Genomic DNA, 17,488 nt, shown 5'->3' on the forward strand with positions numbered 1-17,488 from the left:
CACTCTGCTCTCTGCATCAGAGAGCAGCATCACTGCACCGTGATGTTCTGCTTTATCCTGATGTTCTGGGACAGAAAGGCTGCTCCAGAGAGCCAGGTCACAGGAACATTGAAAGCTCTTTTAATGAGCACACTGAGTTTCTGCTGTTTGCTTTCCTTAAAATCCAACTTGATTCTGAGCAGCTTCTAACTCTTTTTTTGTGCTCTTCTACGTGAACTGAAGGTGAAGGTAAAGCAGATGCCACAGAGGTAAGACCCATTCCTATGAACTGCCTCATACTGCTTTCAGTTTCAGGAGGAATGCAGCCCCTCCCTGGCTGTTTTAGTCTCAGAGTGTCTGTGGAACTTGGAGTTGTGTGAAACAAAAGCACCCATGGAGTCAGAGCTCCAGGAATGCTTGACTTGAGGAAATGTATTTGAGCATTCAGGGTTCCCCTCTTACACCCCATGTCTTGGGAGGCTCAAAGTGCAGCCATAGCAAGCTGGGAGGTGTGTGCTGCCCTGCAAAAGCTGGCTGTGAGCAGTGCCCTTCACTGGGCCCACAATAGTGAGTGGACTGTGCCAGCAGTGTGCCCAGCTGTCAAGAAAGCCAGCAGCATTCTGTCCAGGCTCAGCAATGGTGTGGCCAGCCTGAGCAGGGATGTGATTGTCCTCCTGTACTCAGCACTGGTGAGGCCACACCTTGAATACTGGGTTCAGTTTTGGGCTCCTCATTCCAGGAAGGACACTGAGGTGCTGGAGGGTGTCCAGAGAAGGGCAATGAAACTGTTGAAGGGTCTGGAGAACAGGGCTGGGGAGGAGCAGCTGAGGAACTGGGGGTGTTTAGTGTGGAGAAGAGGAGGCTGAGGGGAGACCTCAGTGCTCTCTACAACTCCCAGAAAGGAGGTTGGAGCAAGGTGGGAATTTGTCTCTTCTCCCTAGTACCAGGTGATAGAAGGAGAGAAAATGTCCTCAAGTTGCACCAGGGGAGGGTTAGGTTGGATATTAGGATATTGGATATCAGACTTTGCTGCAAGAGTGGTCAGGCATTGGAGCAGGCTGCCCAGGGAGGTGGTGGAGTCCCCATCCCTGGAGGTGTTCAAGAAACCCGTGGCCGTGGCACTCTGGGACGTGGTTTAATGGTCATGGTGGTCTTAGGTTGATGGTTGGACTTGATGAGCTTAAAGGTGTCTTCCCACCACAGCAGCTCTGTGATTGATGCTGTAGCCCCTTGCAGCTCTGCAGTGTGACTAACATGGTAGCCTTGTTGGTGTGCTGTACCTGCAGATACGTCTGTAAGGCCATTATAAAGGCTGCATCACTTGAACTCCAAGAAATGCTGAGTCTGAAGATCAAAGAGTTGCTGAGTGACACTTACAAAGAGGGACCTCTGTCCTTGCATGTGGATCCTGAGGACGTGGCTGTCAAGCCAATAGGTAACACCTCCTTAAAGCCTCTTTGGCAACCCCATGCTTTGTAATTCTGGTACAAGGCTTCCATCAGATTTGAGCTCTGCAGAGAGGTTAGGAGAGCAAACATCCTTACCAAGCAGGCAGGCTCACCTCACCTGCTGGGCAAGCTGTAGAACATCCTGCAATGACAGCAAGATCTAAAACTTGGGCTTCCAGACAAGCAGAGGTAGAACTTGCACCCTGGTGACAGGGCAGGTCTGAGCACCTCTGCAATGAAGGCAAGGTGTGGTGGGTTGAAGTTGCCCCCCAAAAGAGCATTGCCAGACCAGCTCAGTTGGAAAGCAGAGGAGGCTCTGTTTACAAGCACACTAAAAACCTGGCAATAGGGAATGCAATGAATATGTGCCAAATATACAATATTTACAATGTATAGACAGCACAAGACACCCCCTGGACAAAACCAGGGCTTACTAAGAGGTTCCCCCTCCCTGCTCCCTTCCCCTGCCATATACAATATGGCTATTGATGATCAGGAGGAGGGGATTAAGTCCATCATCAGTAAATTTACAGGTGACACCAAGCTGGGGGCAGGAGTTGATCTGTTAGAGGGTGGCAGAGCTCTGCAGAGGGATCTTGACAGGCTGGACAGATGGGCATAGTCCAACAGGATGGCATTCAACAAGTCCAAGTGCTGGAGGTGCTGGAAGGTGTCCAGAGAAGGGCCACAAGGAGGAGCAGAGGGCTGGAGCTGCTCTGCTATGAGGACAGACTGAGGGAGTTGGGGTTGTGCAGCCTGGAGAGGAGAAGGCTCTGAGGAGACCTTCTTGTGGCCTTCCAGGATCTGAAGGGGGTTCCAAGAAAGCTGGGGAGGGACTTTTGAGAGTGTCAGGGAGTGATAGGACTGGGGGGGATGGAGCAAAACTAGAAGTGAGTAGACTCAGATTGGATGTGAGGAAGAAGTTGTTCCCCAGGAGGGTGGTGAGAGCCTGGCACAGGTTGCCCAGGGAGGTGGTGGAAGCCTCCTGCCTGGAGGTGTTTGCAGCCAGGCTGGCTGTGGCTGTGAGCAACCTGCTGTAGTGTGAGGTGTCCCTGGCCATGGCAGGGGGTTTGGAACTGGCTGAGCCTTGAGGTCCTTTCCAAGCCTGACAATTCTGTGATTCTATGATCTGCATGTTGGACCCAACCTCGACTGGCAGATCATCTCTCTGTTGGTTTGAGTACGATCCCTGCTGCTCCCTCAAACACAGAAGGAAGCCAGAGATAAGAGTGACCAGGCTGTACCTGCAAGCCAAACCCACACTTCATGCCAAAGACTTCAAAAAAGATCAGCTGCAGGCCATGAAATTCCATGGCTGGAGGAAAGCCACTCATATGGGATAAGGAAGGGCAGTGTGGCAGCACTTTCACAGGGCTGAGAGAAGCCTGTGGGAGCCGCTGGCATTAAAGGCAGTCTGTGATGCTGGGCAGCTGATTCTTTACCTGGGATCTGCCTTTGTCAAGCTAAAGAGACAGGTTGAAGGGGAAAAGAAATAGATAAAACAGTGAAGCAAAATATTTTCTTGCAGCCACTACCCTTGTTAAATCCTCCTATCCAGTCTGCAAATGACAGCTCATTCCCATCAGGAAAGGAGGTCCAGAGAGCAGCTGGGTCCTGGGGTGTCAGGGAGGGAGGTGGGTGGTGTTTCTTCTTTTTGACTGTTAAATCTTTTAAAAGAGCTGTTGTGGATTTCTTCCTCAGCCCTAACGGATTGTCCAGAAAGCTTTTCTCACACCACCTACAAGGGGAATTATTCCTGGCCACTAACCAGTCCTGCTGCCAAAGCAGAGGTCAGCTGCAGGAAAAACCCTCTGCAGTCTGCTTGGAGGAGCTGGTGAGTGATGAGAGCATCTCGGGCTGGTTCCTGCACAGCAAAGGGGAGGGAGTGCCAGGCTTTGTCTGATGGGAAAGCAGATGGTAGTCTGTCGTGGCACACAGCACTGCCATGACAAGGAGTTGCTGGAGTGTGTCCAGAGAAGGGCAACAAAGCTGGGGAAGGATGTGGAGAACAGGGCTGGGGAGGAGCAGCTGAGGGAACTGGGGGTGTTTACCCTGGAGGAGGATGAAGGGAGAGCTTCTGGCTCTCTACAACTGTGAAAGGAGTTTGGAGTGAGGTGATTTGTGGTCTGTTCAACCAAGTAATAAGTGATATAACAAGAGGAAATGGCCTGAAATTGCACCAGGGGAGGTTTAGGTTGGATATTAGGGAAAATGGCTTTGCTGCAAGAGTGGTCAGGCACTGGAACAGGCTGCCCAGGGAGGTGGTGGAGTCATCATCCCTGGAGGTGTTCAGAGCATGTGTAGCCATAGCACCTGGGGACATGGTTTAGTGGGCATGGTGGTGTTGGGTTGGTGGTTGGACTGGATGATCTTAGAGGACTTTTCCAATTGAAACAATTCTATGATCCCATGATCACTTCCACCAGCTGCAGCAGGTGCAAGCCAGCATAGTGAGCAGCTGACTTTCTGCTTGAGCAGAGAGGGGAAACAGATGCAGCAGAGTGCTTGGTGCCATCCATGCCTGGTTCTCCTCCCTGCAGTACCTCCAGCTTCATTTCAGACTGCTGTGCCATGTGGGCCCTGCTTCCACTCTGCAAGTCAGTTTTCAAAACTGGGCTTAGAATAGAATAGAATTAACCAGGTTGGAAAAGACCTTCAAGATCATTGAGTCCAATCCATCGCCCAACTCCATCTAATCAACTAAACCATGGCACCAAGCACTTCATCCAGGCTCTTTTTAAACACTGCCAGGGATGGTGACTCCACCACCTCCCTGGGCAGCACATCCCAATGGCCAATCTCTCTTTCTATGAAGAACTTCTTCCTAATATCCAGCCTAAACTTCCCCTGGCATAGCTTGAGACTGTGTCCTCTTGTTCTGGTGCTGCTTGCCTGGCAGAAGAGACCAACCCCCACCTGGCTACAACCTCCTTTAAGGCAGTTGTAGACAGCAACAAAATCTCCCCTGAGTCTCCTCTTCTCCAGGCTAAGCAACCCCAGCTCCCTCAGCCTCTCCTCATAGGGCTCCCCAGCTTTGTTGCCTTTGTATTCCTTCTTGGCTGCCTGGGCACACTGCAGGCTCATGTTCAGCCTATTCTCAACCAGTACCCCCAGGTCCCTCTCTGCCTGGCTGCTCTCAGTCACTCTGACCCCAGCCTGTAGCACTGCATGGGATTGTTGTGGCCAAAGTGCAAAACCTGGCACTTGGATGTGTTCAATCTCAAGTCCTTGGACTCTGCCCATCTGTCCAGCCTGTCAAGATGCCTCTGCAGAGCCTCTCTGCCCTCCAGCAGATCAACTCCTGCCCCAGCTTGGTGTCATCTGCAAATTTACTGGTAACTGACTTGACCTCCACATCCAGATCATCAATGAAGAAATTGAACAGGATGGGGCCCAGCACTGATCCATGGGGAACAACCACTGGTGCCTGGCTGCCAGCTGGCTCTGGCACCATTCACCACCACTCTCTGGGCATCACTCTAACTAATTCCATTCTTAGCTGCTTCAATAGGAAATGTGAGGAACATCACTTCTGATGTCTTTTTTTTTCTCTTGCAACAGCTGACACCTTTTTCCTTTTTCAGTGCAATTAATATTGACCTCGAGATAGCTTTCTGGAAGAAACCAAATGTGACTGAATGTAAATTGCTGGAAGAACTTCCAAATAATATTATGGACCTCCATGATGTTGTGGTAACAGAAGGTAAGGCACCAGATACTTCACATGGAATGGAATGGAATGGAATGGAATGGAATGGAATGGAATGGAATGGAATGGAATGGAATGCAATGGAATGGAATGCAATGGAATGCAATGGAGTAGAATAGAATAGAATAGAATAGAATAGAATAGAATAGAATAGAATAGAATAGAATAGAATAGAATAGAATGGAATTAAGCAGGTTGGAAGAGACCTTTGAGATCATTGAGTCCAACCTATCACCCAAAACCATCTAATCAACTAAACCATGCCAGCAAGCACCCCATCCAGTCTCTTCCTAAACACCTCCAGGGATGGGGACTCTACCACCTCCCTGGGCAGCACATCCCAATGGCCAATTACTCTTTCTGGGAAAAACTTCCTAACATCCAGCCTAAACCTCCCCTGGTAATCCCCTCTTGAACACCTCCAGGGATGGGGACTCCACCACCTCCCTGGGCAGCACAGTCCAATAGCTAACGAATCTCAGTGAAGAACTTTCTCCTCACCTCCAGCCTAAACTTCCCCTGGCACAGCTTGAGACTGTGTCCTCTTGTTCTGCTGCTGCTTGCCTGGGAGAAGAGACCAACCCCCACCTGGCTACAACCTCCCTTCAGGGAGTTGCAGAGAGCAAGAAGGTCTCCCCTGAGCCTCCTCTTCTCCAGGCTAAGCAACCCCAGCTCCCTCAGCCTCTCCTCACAGGGCTGTGCTCCAGACCCCTCCCCAGCTTTGTTGCCCTTCTCTGGACACCTTCCAGCATCTCAACATCTTGCAGCAAAGGCATTTTTCCTACTCTCCAACCTAACCTTCCCCTGGCACAGTTTCAGGCCATTTCCTCTTGGTCCATCACTTATTTCTAGGGAAGTCAGAAGCATAGTGACCACATGGAAAGGAAGGAGAAGCAGACTGACTCCTTGCTTTAACACAGAGACACACAGCTGGACAGCAAGACACAGAGCTGTGCCACATGAATCATCTGCACTTTCTCTTCTCTCTTTTTTTTTTTTCCCCCCAGAGAATGCCCAAGATGTTGTGCAGCACATTTTGTACCTCTTGCCAAATGCAACACTGCAGCTGGAAGAATTAAAAGTCATTGAAAGTATCATTTCTGATGTCTTAAGGCTTGCAGACTTGAGCATGAGACTTGCAGAGAGCACACTGTCCATAGTTAACTACATTTTGCTAAGAAAAATAGAAGAACAGAGCATTAGGAAAATGACCAACAGGTAAGTGAGGCCAGAAGTGGCTTCCTGAGGTGCAATGGCAGCCTGGAGTGATTGAGTCTGATTGATCCACTCTGGTGAGACCCCACCTGGAGTTCTGTGTCCAGTTCTGGAGCCCCTAGTACAGGAGGTGCTGGAAGGTGTCCAGAGAAGGGCCACGAGGATGAGCAGAGGGCTGGAGCTGCTCTGCTCTGAGGACAGACTGAGGGAGTTGGGGTTGTGCAGTCTAGAGAGGAGAAGGCTCTGAGGAGACCTTCCTGTAGCCTTCCAGTATCTGAAGGGGGCTACAAGAAAGCTGGGGAGGGACTTTTGAGGGTGTCAGGGAGTGATAGGACTGGGGGGAATGGAGCAAAACTAGAAATGGGGAGATTCAGATTGGCTGTTAGGAAGAAGTTGTTCCCCATGAGGGTGGTGAGAGACTGGCACAGGTTGCCCAGGGAGGTGGTGGAAGCCTCCTGCCTGGAGGCTTTTGCAGCCAGGCTGGATGTGGCTGTGAGCAACCTGCTGTAGTGTGAGGTGTCCCTGGCCATGGCAGGGGGGTTGGAACTGGCTGACCCTTGAGGCCCCTTCCAACCCTAACAGTTCCATGATTCAGTCTATTCAACTCTCACCACAAGAGTTAGCAATTTCTTCACTTGGATCCTGATCATACTCATGGTTCTCAGTGGTAGAGATTCATTGTGGTGTTCTCCAAGCACCTCAAGAGCAGTTTGTACAAGATGAATGCAGATAGTGGGTTGGAATAGATGACCTTTGGAGATCCCATCTGACCCTCCATTCAATGATCCTAGGATTTCCTGAAATGCAGGATTTGACTGGGTGTGAATTTTGATTCAGGTCTTCCCAGATCCAACTTGTGCTGTCCCCACAGGAGGCTGTCTTCCACCTGCCATGCTTTCAGCCTCCTGAGACATGGCAACTCACCTGCTGGCTGCCATCTGACCCTAAGCCAGACAAAAGGCCATCTAACCCAAAGTGCATCCATTCTGCTCTAGTGATTGCTCCTTGTGACCATAAACCAGAGCAGGGGTTTCTAGCTGATTGTCTCCTAGGTCCATTATGACTGAAGCCAGGACAACATTTCAAGAGATGTATCTTCTTTGTTGTTTGTTTGTTTTTCCCTTGCTCTTGGTAAAGTATCCTCAAGACAACTGAGGAGATAGGCTATAAGGTGACTTACATAGAAAGAAACACATCAGTCATAACCACCTCCATGGCTTTGCTGGTGACACGTCCAGACCCCAGCGCGTTTGGAGGACTGGCCTTTGGGGTTACATCCTACGAGAGAGGTGTGGGTCTCAAGGTGAGAGCAAAGTGGCACCTCAGGGCCCACTCAACCAGATAATCCTCCTGCTGTTTTGTGCTGTTGTGTGTTTGACCTGAGGAAGGCAGCTCTGAGTACGTCACAGAGTCACACGATGCCAGGTTGGGAGGGACCTCAAGGATCATCCGGTCCAGCCTTTCTAGGTGATAGTGCAGTTGAAGTGAGCTGGCCCAGCACCCTGCCCAGCTGAGTCTTCAAACTGTCCAGTGTAGATCAACCCACTGCTTCCCCTGGCTTTCAGTGTCTGAATGGTCTCATGGGCAAACATTTTCTTCTGGAGTCCAATGGGATTGTCCCCATCACCCTTTGTCCCCACCACCCCTTGTCTGTTCCATGGGACTCCTTGTACAAAGGGAGTCTCCATCCTCCTGGTAGCCAGCCTTTATGTACTGGCACATGGTGATAAGGTCTCTCCTAAGCCTTCTCTTCTCCAGGCTGAACAAACCCACTTCTGTCAGCTTTTCCTCACATGGCAGCTCTTCCAGCCCTCTGATCACATCAGCACTGTGCCCAGGTGGCCAAGAAGGCCAAGGGCATCCTGGCCTGCATCAGGAACAGTGTGGCCAGCAGGAGCAGGGAGGTCATTGTGTCTTGTACTCAGCCCTGGTTAGGCCACACCTTGAGTCCTTTGTCCATTTCTGGGCTCCTCAGTTTAGGAAAGATGTTGACTTGCTGGCAGGTGTCCAGAGAAGGGCAACAAAGCTGGGGAGGGGTCTGGAGCACAGCCCTGTGAGGAGAGGCTGAGGGAGCTGGGGTTGCTTAGCCTGGAGAAGAGGAGGCTCAAGGGAGACCTTCTTGCTCTCTCCAACTCCCTGAAGGGAGGTTGTAGCCAGGTGGGGGTTGGTCTCTTCTCCCAGGCACCCAGCACCAGAACAAGAGGACACAGTCTCAGGCTGTGCCAGGGGAGGTTTAGGCTGGAGGTGAGGAAGAAATTCTTCCCAGAAAGAGAGCTTGCCCATTGGAATGTGCTGCCCAGGGAGGTGGTGGAGTCACCATCCCTGGAGGTGTTTAGGAAGAGCCTGGATGAGGCACTTGGTGCCATGGTTTAGTTGTTCAGATGGTGTTGGGTGATAGGTTGGACTCGATGATCTCAAAGGTCTCTTCCAACCTGGTTAATTCTATTCCATTCTATCTCTCTCTCCTGCAGATCAAAGTTCAAGAAGACCCTTTTGAAAAGGCCTTGGCCTCTGTGTTTTTGCCAAAATCCCTGAAGAAATACCTGGAGATGGAGCCCTCTGACCCAGACAAGCATTCAAAGATCCAGTTTAAGTTCTTTGGCACAACTCCACTCTTTGTGGTAACTACAGCTCCTCACAAACACTAACAGCAGAGGTTGGTTCAGCTGCTCTTGGTGCCAACAAAAGCAACATCTCAACAGGCATCAGGCATTGTTTTGGGCACAATTAGCATCAGGCTGATGGAGAACTAGGAGATGTGCAGGGAAAATGCACCCAGGCAGCAAAACCTTCCCTGCAGTGAAGGTGCTCTGAGAGGTGTCTCTAGACCTTAGACTTTTGGTCCAGTCTCTGTAGCTGTTGTTATTCCAATACTCCTGTAGGAGAAGACCATACCCTAATGGGGGACACTGGAACAGGCTGCCCAGGGTGGAGTCAGCACCCCTGGAGGTGTTCAAAAAACATGTAGATGTGGCACTTTGGGACATGGTCATGGAGGTGTAGGGCAGAAGGTTGGACCTGATAATCTTAAAGGTCTTTTCCAACCTTAATGATTCTATGATGCTAGCCTTCCTCTGCTAGTAAGCTCTTGCTGAAGGAACATGCACAGCACATGCCAAATATGATGAAGACTATTTCAAGCTGTGTGTCTCCCTTAAAGGAGCAGCAGCAGTGACATGCAGCATTTAGGACTACTCCAGTCCTTGCTACATTTTCTCCTCTCAGGAGTGGAGTGAGCAATTCAAGAAGGGAGACCTCATCTGCGATGCTGGGGCACACAACCAGCTTCACACAGCAGCATTCCCCATCATGCCTCCTGTCTAATGAGCTCAAGGAAGTCCACCTGGATGTTTTGATGTGCTGGAGTGATTGGACAGCTTTCTCAAGCCAGCTGATGCATGTGAAACTCGGCTCAGCTGCTGTGGAGTCTGCCGCTGAATTTGCAGCTACCCACATCTCCTAATGAAGCAGCAAGTGCCTCATTTACATCAGGCATCCCAAATGGTGTTTAGCTCATCACCACTGCCAAGAGATACAACTTGGAGAAGTGGAAGAAGGGGAGAACTTGTAGTTTTGTTTTTATCTCACATGTGTTTCTCCACTGCAGGATGAGAGTTTGACCAAGGAGAGGCTGAATACTTACGTTGTGAGTGCCAGCATTGAAAACGCGTCAGTGCAGAACCTCAACGAGCCTGTGACCATTGCTCTGCAGCACATAGACCAAATTGAGGTAGGAGGTGTTCATTTCATCACAGGTGTGGTGAAGCACAGCCTGTTTCACTTGCCCTTACAATAAGCTGGCAATGTGACAAACCAGTTTAAACCATTTTGCTGCCTGGCTGCTCCCTGCTAGATCAACCACAGCCCTGACAGACCACACTGGGCTGGGTCTTTAATATCTACAGGGTAGCAAAGCTTCTGACTCTTCCCTAAATCCATGCATAGCAGCCAGGGATGTTTGGAACACAAGCCCTATGAGGAGAGGCTGAGGGAGCTGGGGTTGCTTAGCCTGGAGAGGAGGAGGCTCAGGGGAGACCTTACTGCTCTCCACAACTACCTGAAGGGAGGTTGTAGCCAGGCAGAGGTTGGTCTCTTCTCCCAGGCAGCCAGTACCAGAACAAGAGGACACAGTCTCAGGCAGTGCCAGGGGAGGGTTAGGCTGGATGTTAGGAAGAAGTTCTATACAGAGAGAGTGATTGCCCATTGGAATGGGCTGCCTGGGGAGGGGATAGAGTCACCATCTTTGGAGGTGTTCAGGAGGAGACTTGATGGGGTGCTTGGTGCCATGGGTTAGTTGATTAGGTGGGTTGGATTGGTTGATGGGTTGGACTTGATGATCTTCACAGTATCACAGTATAACTTAGGTTGGAAAGGACCTCAAGGATCATCAAGTCCAACCTATCACCACAGACCCCATGACTAGACCATGGCACCAAGTGCCACATCCAATCCCCTCTTGAACACCTCCAGGGATGGGGACTCCACCACCTCCCTGGGCAGCACATTCCAATGACGAATGACTCGCTCGGTGAAGAACTTTCTCCTCACCTCGAGTCTAAACCTCCCCTGGCGCAGCTTGAGACTGTGTCCTCTTGTTCTGGTGCTGGTTGCCTGGGAGAAGAAGGTCTCTTCCAACCTGGTCTGGTCTATTCTATTCTACTCTACTCTACGATCATCCAGTTCAACCTCCAGTTCAAGCACCATGCCCACTAAACCATGTCCCCTCAGCAGCTTCGTTGCCCTTCTCTGGGCATGCTCCAGCAGCTCAATGTCCTTCCTGGAATGAGGGCCCAAAACTGAAGCCACAACTCCAGCTGTGGCCTCAGCAGTGCTGAGTACAGGAGGACAATCACTGCCCTGCTCCTGCTGGTCGCACTGTTGCTGATCCAGGCCAAGATGCTGGTGGTCTTCTTGGCCACCTGGGCACACCCTGACTGTCAACCATGGACCTGATGGAGCAGGTCCAGATGAGGACCATGAAAATGATCATAGGGTTGGAGAACCTCTGCTACAAGGACAGGCTGAGGGAGCTGGGGGTGTTCAGCCTGGAGAAGAGAAGGCTCTGGGGAGACCTAATAGCAGCCTGCCAGTACCTGAAAGGGGCTACTGGAGGGATGGAGAGAGACTGTTTGCAAAGGCTTGCAGTGACAGAATGAGGGACAGTGGCTTCAAACTAGAGCAGAGCAGATTTAGCTTGGATGTTAGGAACAAGTTCTTTACTATGGGGGTGGTGGAACACTAGAGCAGGTTGTACAGGGAGGTGTTTGGGGATCCATCCCTGCAGATAATCAAGGTGAGGCTGGATAGGGCTCTGGGCAGCTTGATCTAGTTGGGGATGCCCCTGCTGACTGCAGGAAGGTTGGACTGGATGAGCTTTGGAGGTCCCTTCCAACCCAAACCCATTCTGTCTGCCCACATGAACTGCACCAGCCCACCTTAACTTTTTTGTGTGTTGCAGCTGTTTATGGTCCACTCTCCACACACATCTATTGTAAACACAGGGCAGAGCAGAGCAGATTTATTCAATCAGGTGGATTTGAGTAAAGTTCAGGTTAATGAGAGCTTGAAAATGCTGCTCTTATCACACCATGCTCTTTCCATTCTGCTCTACCACCAAACAATAGATACCCAGAAATTTCATCTAGATAGCTTCTCTCTTCCATCAGTTTATTTTTCTCCACCAGGCCATCTGGCACCTCTCAGGCTTTTTTTTTTTCCTTCCCCCCCTTCAACCTTTTAAAAATATCCTAATTAAATATTTAATGAGCTCTCATCCTAACCTCCAGCTCTGGCTTTCTGCCTAATTGTATTTGAGGGCCTACAGAGCCCACGTCACAGCAGCTTATCTATTTAGGGTGGCTTCCTGGAAGCTCTGTGCTTTGATTAAACTTCATTAATAGTAATGATAAAGAAATGAACCTGTGCCTTGGGAGAGTTTGCTGCAGCATTAGGAGTAATAAAATAGGATACCCTCAAGGTAAAACTTTGCATGGAGTGCCTGTCTAGGTCTGCTTAGCTGTTTGCAATATGCAGGCAAGCTTTGTTTTCTCTTAGGTGTCCTCTCTGCCTGGTTTCAGAGAGAGTGAAAACACTGACATGAGAACAAATTAAGGTTTGTTTGTTTAGTTGTTTGTTTGTTTGGGGGGATGGTGTGTAAAATGTCAGGTTGTTATTCTAGGTCAGCTTTTGAAGTTTATCAGGGGAGGTTACGGCTGGAGATTACCCTAAGGGAGGTTGTAGCCAGGTGGGGGTTGGTCTCTTCTCCCAGGCACCCAGCACCAGAACAAGAGGACACAGTCTCAGGCTGCACCAGGGGGAAGTTTAGGCTGGAGGTGAGGAGAAAGTTCTTCCCAGAAAGAGTACTTGGCCATTGGGATGTGCTGCCCAGGGAGGTGGTGGAGTCACCATCATTGGAGGTGTTCAAGCAAGGCTTGGATGTAGCACACACCTTGAGTACTGTGTCCAGTTCTGGGCCCCTCAGTTTAGGAAGGAGGTTGACTTGCTGGAAGGTGTCCAGAGAAGGGCAACAAAGCTGGGGAGGGGTTTGGAACACAGCCCTGTGAGGAGAGGCTGAGGGAGCTGGGGTTGCTTAGCCTGCAGAAGAGGAGGCTCAGGGGAGACCACCTTGCTCTCTACAACTCCCTGAAGGGAAGTTGTAGCCAAGTAGGGGTTGGTCTTTTCTCCCAGGTAACCAGCACCAGAACAAGAGGACACAGTCTCAGGCTGCACCAGGGGAGGTTTAGGCTGGAGGTTAGGAAGAAATCCTACACAGAGAGAGTGATTGCCTATTGGAATGTGCTGCCCAGGGAGGTGGTGGAGTCACCATCATTGGAGGTGTTTAGGAGGAGACCTGATAGGGTGCTTGGTTGCATGGTTTAGTTGTCAGGAGGTGTTAGGTATTAGGTAATAGGTTGGACTTGATGATCTCTGAGGTCTTTTCCAAGGTGGTCAGGGATTGGCACAGGCTGCCCAGGGAGGTGGTAGAGTCCCCATCCCTGGAAATGTTCAAGAAACCTATGGACATGGCACCTGGGGACATGGTTTAATGGCCATGGTGGTGTTGTTGACAGCTGGACTTGATGATCCTGGAGGTCTTTTCCAACCTGATTGATTCAGTGCATCTATGGTTCTATGATTCACTGTGACATCTCAGACACCACATGAAGCTAATGAGATCAGACACAGAAATCAGTCTAAACTGGTCAACTTGTCAGGTTGTCTGCTGCTCCAAAAGACAATGCAAGGTACAGAAAGAATAGGAAAAGTGGGGAAATCACTGACTCCCAAGATTTCCCTTAGTAAAGGTGAAGGCAGCAGCTGGGACCCTCTGCTGGTTTTCAGTGCCATGGTTGAGATGGACGAGAGCCCACCTGGTTCCTGGTGACCAGCTGAACTGCTGGCACCTCCAGTGACCTACAGATTCCCTGCAGCACCACCAGGCAAATAATCAGAGAGCTCAGTGTGTGCTCAGTACAGAGGAAATCCAATCCAAGTGCCTTAGTTACATACCTGACTCCAGGCAGGCTGCCCCATGTGCGAGCTCAGGCAGCTTACAGACACCCTAAACAACTGTCACAGCCTCCTCCTTCTCTGCTTTCAGGGTAATGCAGCAGTGCACTGCGTCTTTTGGGACTTCCAGAAGAACAGTAAGTGCTCTTTATTTACAGAGCTGCCACTCTTGTGCTGTCCTCAGCCTCACAGAGCTCCTCACCACTGCAGCTTGAAACTCTGAGGCTGTGCTGCTGAGTCTGTGCTGCTGGTTTCCTTTCACGCCTCAGCCACGGGTGTTAAATTCGGTGTCCAGCAGTGCACTGGAGGGAACACTGAGGCTCAGGGGGGGAAAAAAAGCAGCAGAAATGCACTGAAATGTCAGGGAAGGCCTTCTTGCTTTCTACAAATGCCTGAAGGCAGGTTGGAGTGAGGTGGGGGTTGGGCTCTTCTGCATGGTAGCAAGCGATAGAATGAGAGAATATGGCCTGAAAGTGTGCCAGGGAGGGTGAGGTTGGAGGTGAAATGATAGCAAATTAAGGTTTATCTGTTGTTGAGAATTAGGAGGGTTGTTTGTTTAGTTGTTTGTTTGTTTGTTGTGTGAAATGTCAGGTTGTTATTCTAGGTCATCTTTTGAATTCCATCAGGGGAGGAGGTTTTGGCTGGAGATTACCTGAAGGGAGGTTGTAGCCAGGTGGGGGTTGGTCTCTTCTCCCAGGCAAGCAGAACCAGAACAAGAGGATACAGCTGTGCAGGGGGAAGTTTAGGCTGGAGGTGAGCAGAAAGTTCTTCCCAGAAAGAGTAATTGGCCATTGAGATGTGCTGCCCAGGGAGGTGGTGGAGTCCCCATCCCTGCAGGTGTTCAAAAAAGGCTTGGATGTGGCACTTGGAGCCATGGTTTAGTTGTCAGGAGGTGTTAGGTATTAGGTAATAGGTTGGAGTTGATGATCTTTGAAGTCTTTTCCAACCTTATTGATTCTATGATTAGGAAAAATGTCTTTGCTGTAAGAGTGGTCAGGGATTGGCACAGGCTGCCCAGGGAGGTGGTGGAGTCCCCATCCCTCGAGGTGCTCAAGAAATGTGTGGGCATGGCACTTTGGGCCATGGTTTAGTGGCCATGGTGGTGTTAGGCTGCTGTTTGGACTCTGATTTTAGAGGTCTTTTCCAACCTTTATGATCCTGTGATTCTGTGATGCTCTGACTTCTCACAGTTACTCCAGTCAAGTCAGTGAGGGCCTTGCTCTGGTCCAGCCTTGAATTTGGCTCAGATAGTCACCAGCCACAGAAGGAGAAGTGTGTTATGGGTTAACTCAGAACAAATGGGAGAGGTTGTTTTTTTTTCTCTCTACAGTTATTTCTGTTAGAATATATATAGCTTTTTAAATTAGCTTCTAAATATGTCCTACAAGGCCACAGAAATAGGATCATAAACTTTCTCTTAGACTCACAGAATGCATTGGGTCGGAAGGCAGCTTTAAAGGTCATTTAGTCCAATCCCCCTGCTGTAACCAGGGACATTCCCAACTAGATCAGGTTGCTCAAAGCTGCATCAAGCTTGACCTTACCAGGAAAGGTCTGGTTTTGTCCATGAACACTCTGCCTTTGCCCTGAGAATATTACAGGAAGGATCTGGAGGTGCTGGAAGGTGTCCAGAGAAGGGCCACGAGGATGATCAGAGGGCTGGAGCTGCTCTGCTATGAGGACAGACTGAGGGAGTTGGGGCTGTTCAGTCTGGAGAACAGAAGGCCTGAGGACACCTTCTTGTGGCCTTCCAGTATCTGAAGGGGGCTCCAAGAAAGCTGGGGAGGGACTTTTGAGGGTGTCAGGGAGTGATAGGACTGGGGGGAATGAAACAAAACTAGCAGTGGGTGGATTGAGATTGGATGTTAGGAAGAAGTTGTTCCCCAGGAGGGTGGTGAGAGCCTGGCACAGGTTGCCCAGGGAGGTGGTGGAAGCCTCCTGCCTGGAGGTTTTTGCAGCCAGGCTGGATGTGGCTGTGAGCAACCTGCTGTAGTGTGAGGTGTCCCTGGCCATGCAGGGGGGTTGGAACTGGCTGATCCTTGAGGCCCCTTCCAACCCCAACAATTCTATGATTCTATGACTATTTCTTGCCTTCTGCCTTTCCACACCCTGCAGCCTCATCTACTCCAGTGCACTTCTCTTTACTTTCCTGCTTTTTCTGTGTACAGGCATGTAAATGACTTGAAATATTTCTTCATTCCACCAAATTGCTTTCATCCAGGTTTTTGAGGCTCTGAAGCAAGTAAGATGTGTTCCTGTGTGAAATCTCACTTGTGTGCTGCTAAGTGACCCTGCAATCTGTACTAACTCTGGCTCATATTTGCACATTGGGCATGCTGCAGAGCTATAAATGTCTGAGCATGACTAACTCTGCTTCCAAATCCTTTTTTTCTCCCCCCCCTCCCCACCTCTCTTACACAGATGGACTGGGTGGTTGGAATACATCAGGGTGTGAAATGGAATCTACAGATAGGGATTACACAATCTGTTTTTGTAACCATCTCACCCACTTTGGAGTCCTGATGGTAAGCACTCAATGAATCATCTCCCAAGAAGTCCTGTGGCACTAAGCAAAGTCAGAGCTAGTTTTGGGGGGAGAGATGGGAGGATTCATTATCTAGGCAACCTCTTAGGTAGCTGCACCTTTGCCAAAACCAGCAATAAAGAGAAGCTCTAACAAAATGTCACTTCCTTCAAGGCAAATTCATGCTACAGACATAAGTTTGCACTTCCTTTCTTTTGCTAATGATACCAAACATGGGAGGAGTGGCTGATACACCATCAGACTGTGCTGCCATTCAGTGAGACCTGGGCAGGCTGCAGAGCTGGGCAAAGGGGTCATGAGGGTCAACAAGGGCAAGTGTAGAGTCCTGCACCTGGGGAGGTGAGGGCTTGACTTGATGGAAAGCAGCTCCATGGAGAAGGAAGTCATAGTTTCATAGTTTCATTCAGGGTTGGAAGGGACCACAAGGATCATCTAGTTCCAACGCCCCTGCCACACTAGATCAGGCTGGCCAGAGCCTCATCCAGCCTGCTCTTAAACACCCCCAGGGACGGGGCCTCGACCACCTCCCTGGACAACCCATTCCAGGGCTTCACCACTCTCATGGGGAAGAACCTCCTCCTCACATCCAGCCTGAATCTCCCCACCTCTAGCTTCATTCCATTCCCCCTAGTCCTATCACTACCTGAGATCCTGAGCAGTCCCTCCCCAGCCTTCCTGTAGGCCCCCTTCAGATACTGGAAGGCCACAATTAGGTCACCTTGGAGCCTCCTCTTCTGCAGACTGAACAGCCCCAACTCCTTCAGTCTGTCCTCATAGGAGAGGTGCTCCAGCCCTCTGATCATCCTCCTGGCCCTGCTCTGGACACATTCCAGCACCTCCACATCCCTCTTGCAATAGGGGCTCCAGAACTGGAGGCAGTACTCCAGGTGGGGTCTCAGCAGAGCTGAGTAGAGGGGGAGGATCACCTCCCTTGCCCTGATGGCCACACTTCTCCTGATGCAGCCCAGGATCTGGTTGGCTTTGTGGGCTGCAAGTGCACATTGAGAGCTCCTGTTGAGCTTCTTGTCCACCAGCACCCCCAAGTCTCTCTCCTCAGGGCTGCTTTCCAGCCAGTCACTGGCC

The 17,488-nt window shown here is 50.3% G+C and overlaps 1 protein-coding gene across 2 annotated transcripts in view; it reads left to right on the forward strand.

Annotated features, from left to right (window-relative positions):
• Nucleotides 1-87: 87 nt before the first annotated feature.
• The window catches only part of ADGRG4 (adhesion G protein-coupled receptor G4), a 28,333-nt gene continuing 10,932 nt past the window's right edge, over nucleotides 88-17,488 (forward strand). The window contains exons 1-10 of one of the 2 annotated variants that reach the window (XM_068152212.1): nucleotides 88-248; nucleotides 1,266-1,414; nucleotides 3,129-3,261; nucleotides 5,012-5,130; nucleotides 6,144-6,354; nucleotides 7,489-7,654; nucleotides 8,823-8,972; nucleotides 9,959-10,081; nucleotides 13,952-13,997; nucleotides 16,282-16,385. In XM_068152212.1, the coding sequence (XP_068008313.1) occupies nucleotides 238-248; nucleotides 1,266-1,414; nucleotides 3,129-3,261; nucleotides 5,012-5,130; nucleotides 6,144-6,354; nucleotides 7,489-7,654; nucleotides 8,823-8,972; nucleotides 9,959-10,081; nucleotides 13,952-13,997; nucleotides 16,282-16,385 (1,212 nt within the window). In that variant the 5' untranslated portion in view covers nucleotides 88-237. Of the gene's footprint in view, nucleotides 249-1,178; nucleotides 1,415-3,128; nucleotides 3,262-5,011; nucleotides 5,131-6,143; nucleotides 6,355-7,488; nucleotides 7,655-8,822; nucleotides 8,973-9,958; nucleotides 10,082-13,951; nucleotides 13,998-16,281; nucleotides 16,386-17,488 lie in introns of those variants that run through there. The other variant, XM_068152211.1, reaches the window with a different exon arrangement.

The sequence above is a fragment of the Melanerpes formicivorus genome, unplaced genomic scaffold (assembly GCF_026170545.1).
Source record: "Melanerpes formicivorus ecotype bairdi unplaced genomic scaffold, bMelFor1.0.p_v2 SCAF_22, whole genome shotgun sequence".
NCBI classification, from domain to species: Eukaryota; Metazoa; Chordata; class Aves; order Piciformes; family Picidae; genus Melanerpes; species Melanerpes formicivorus.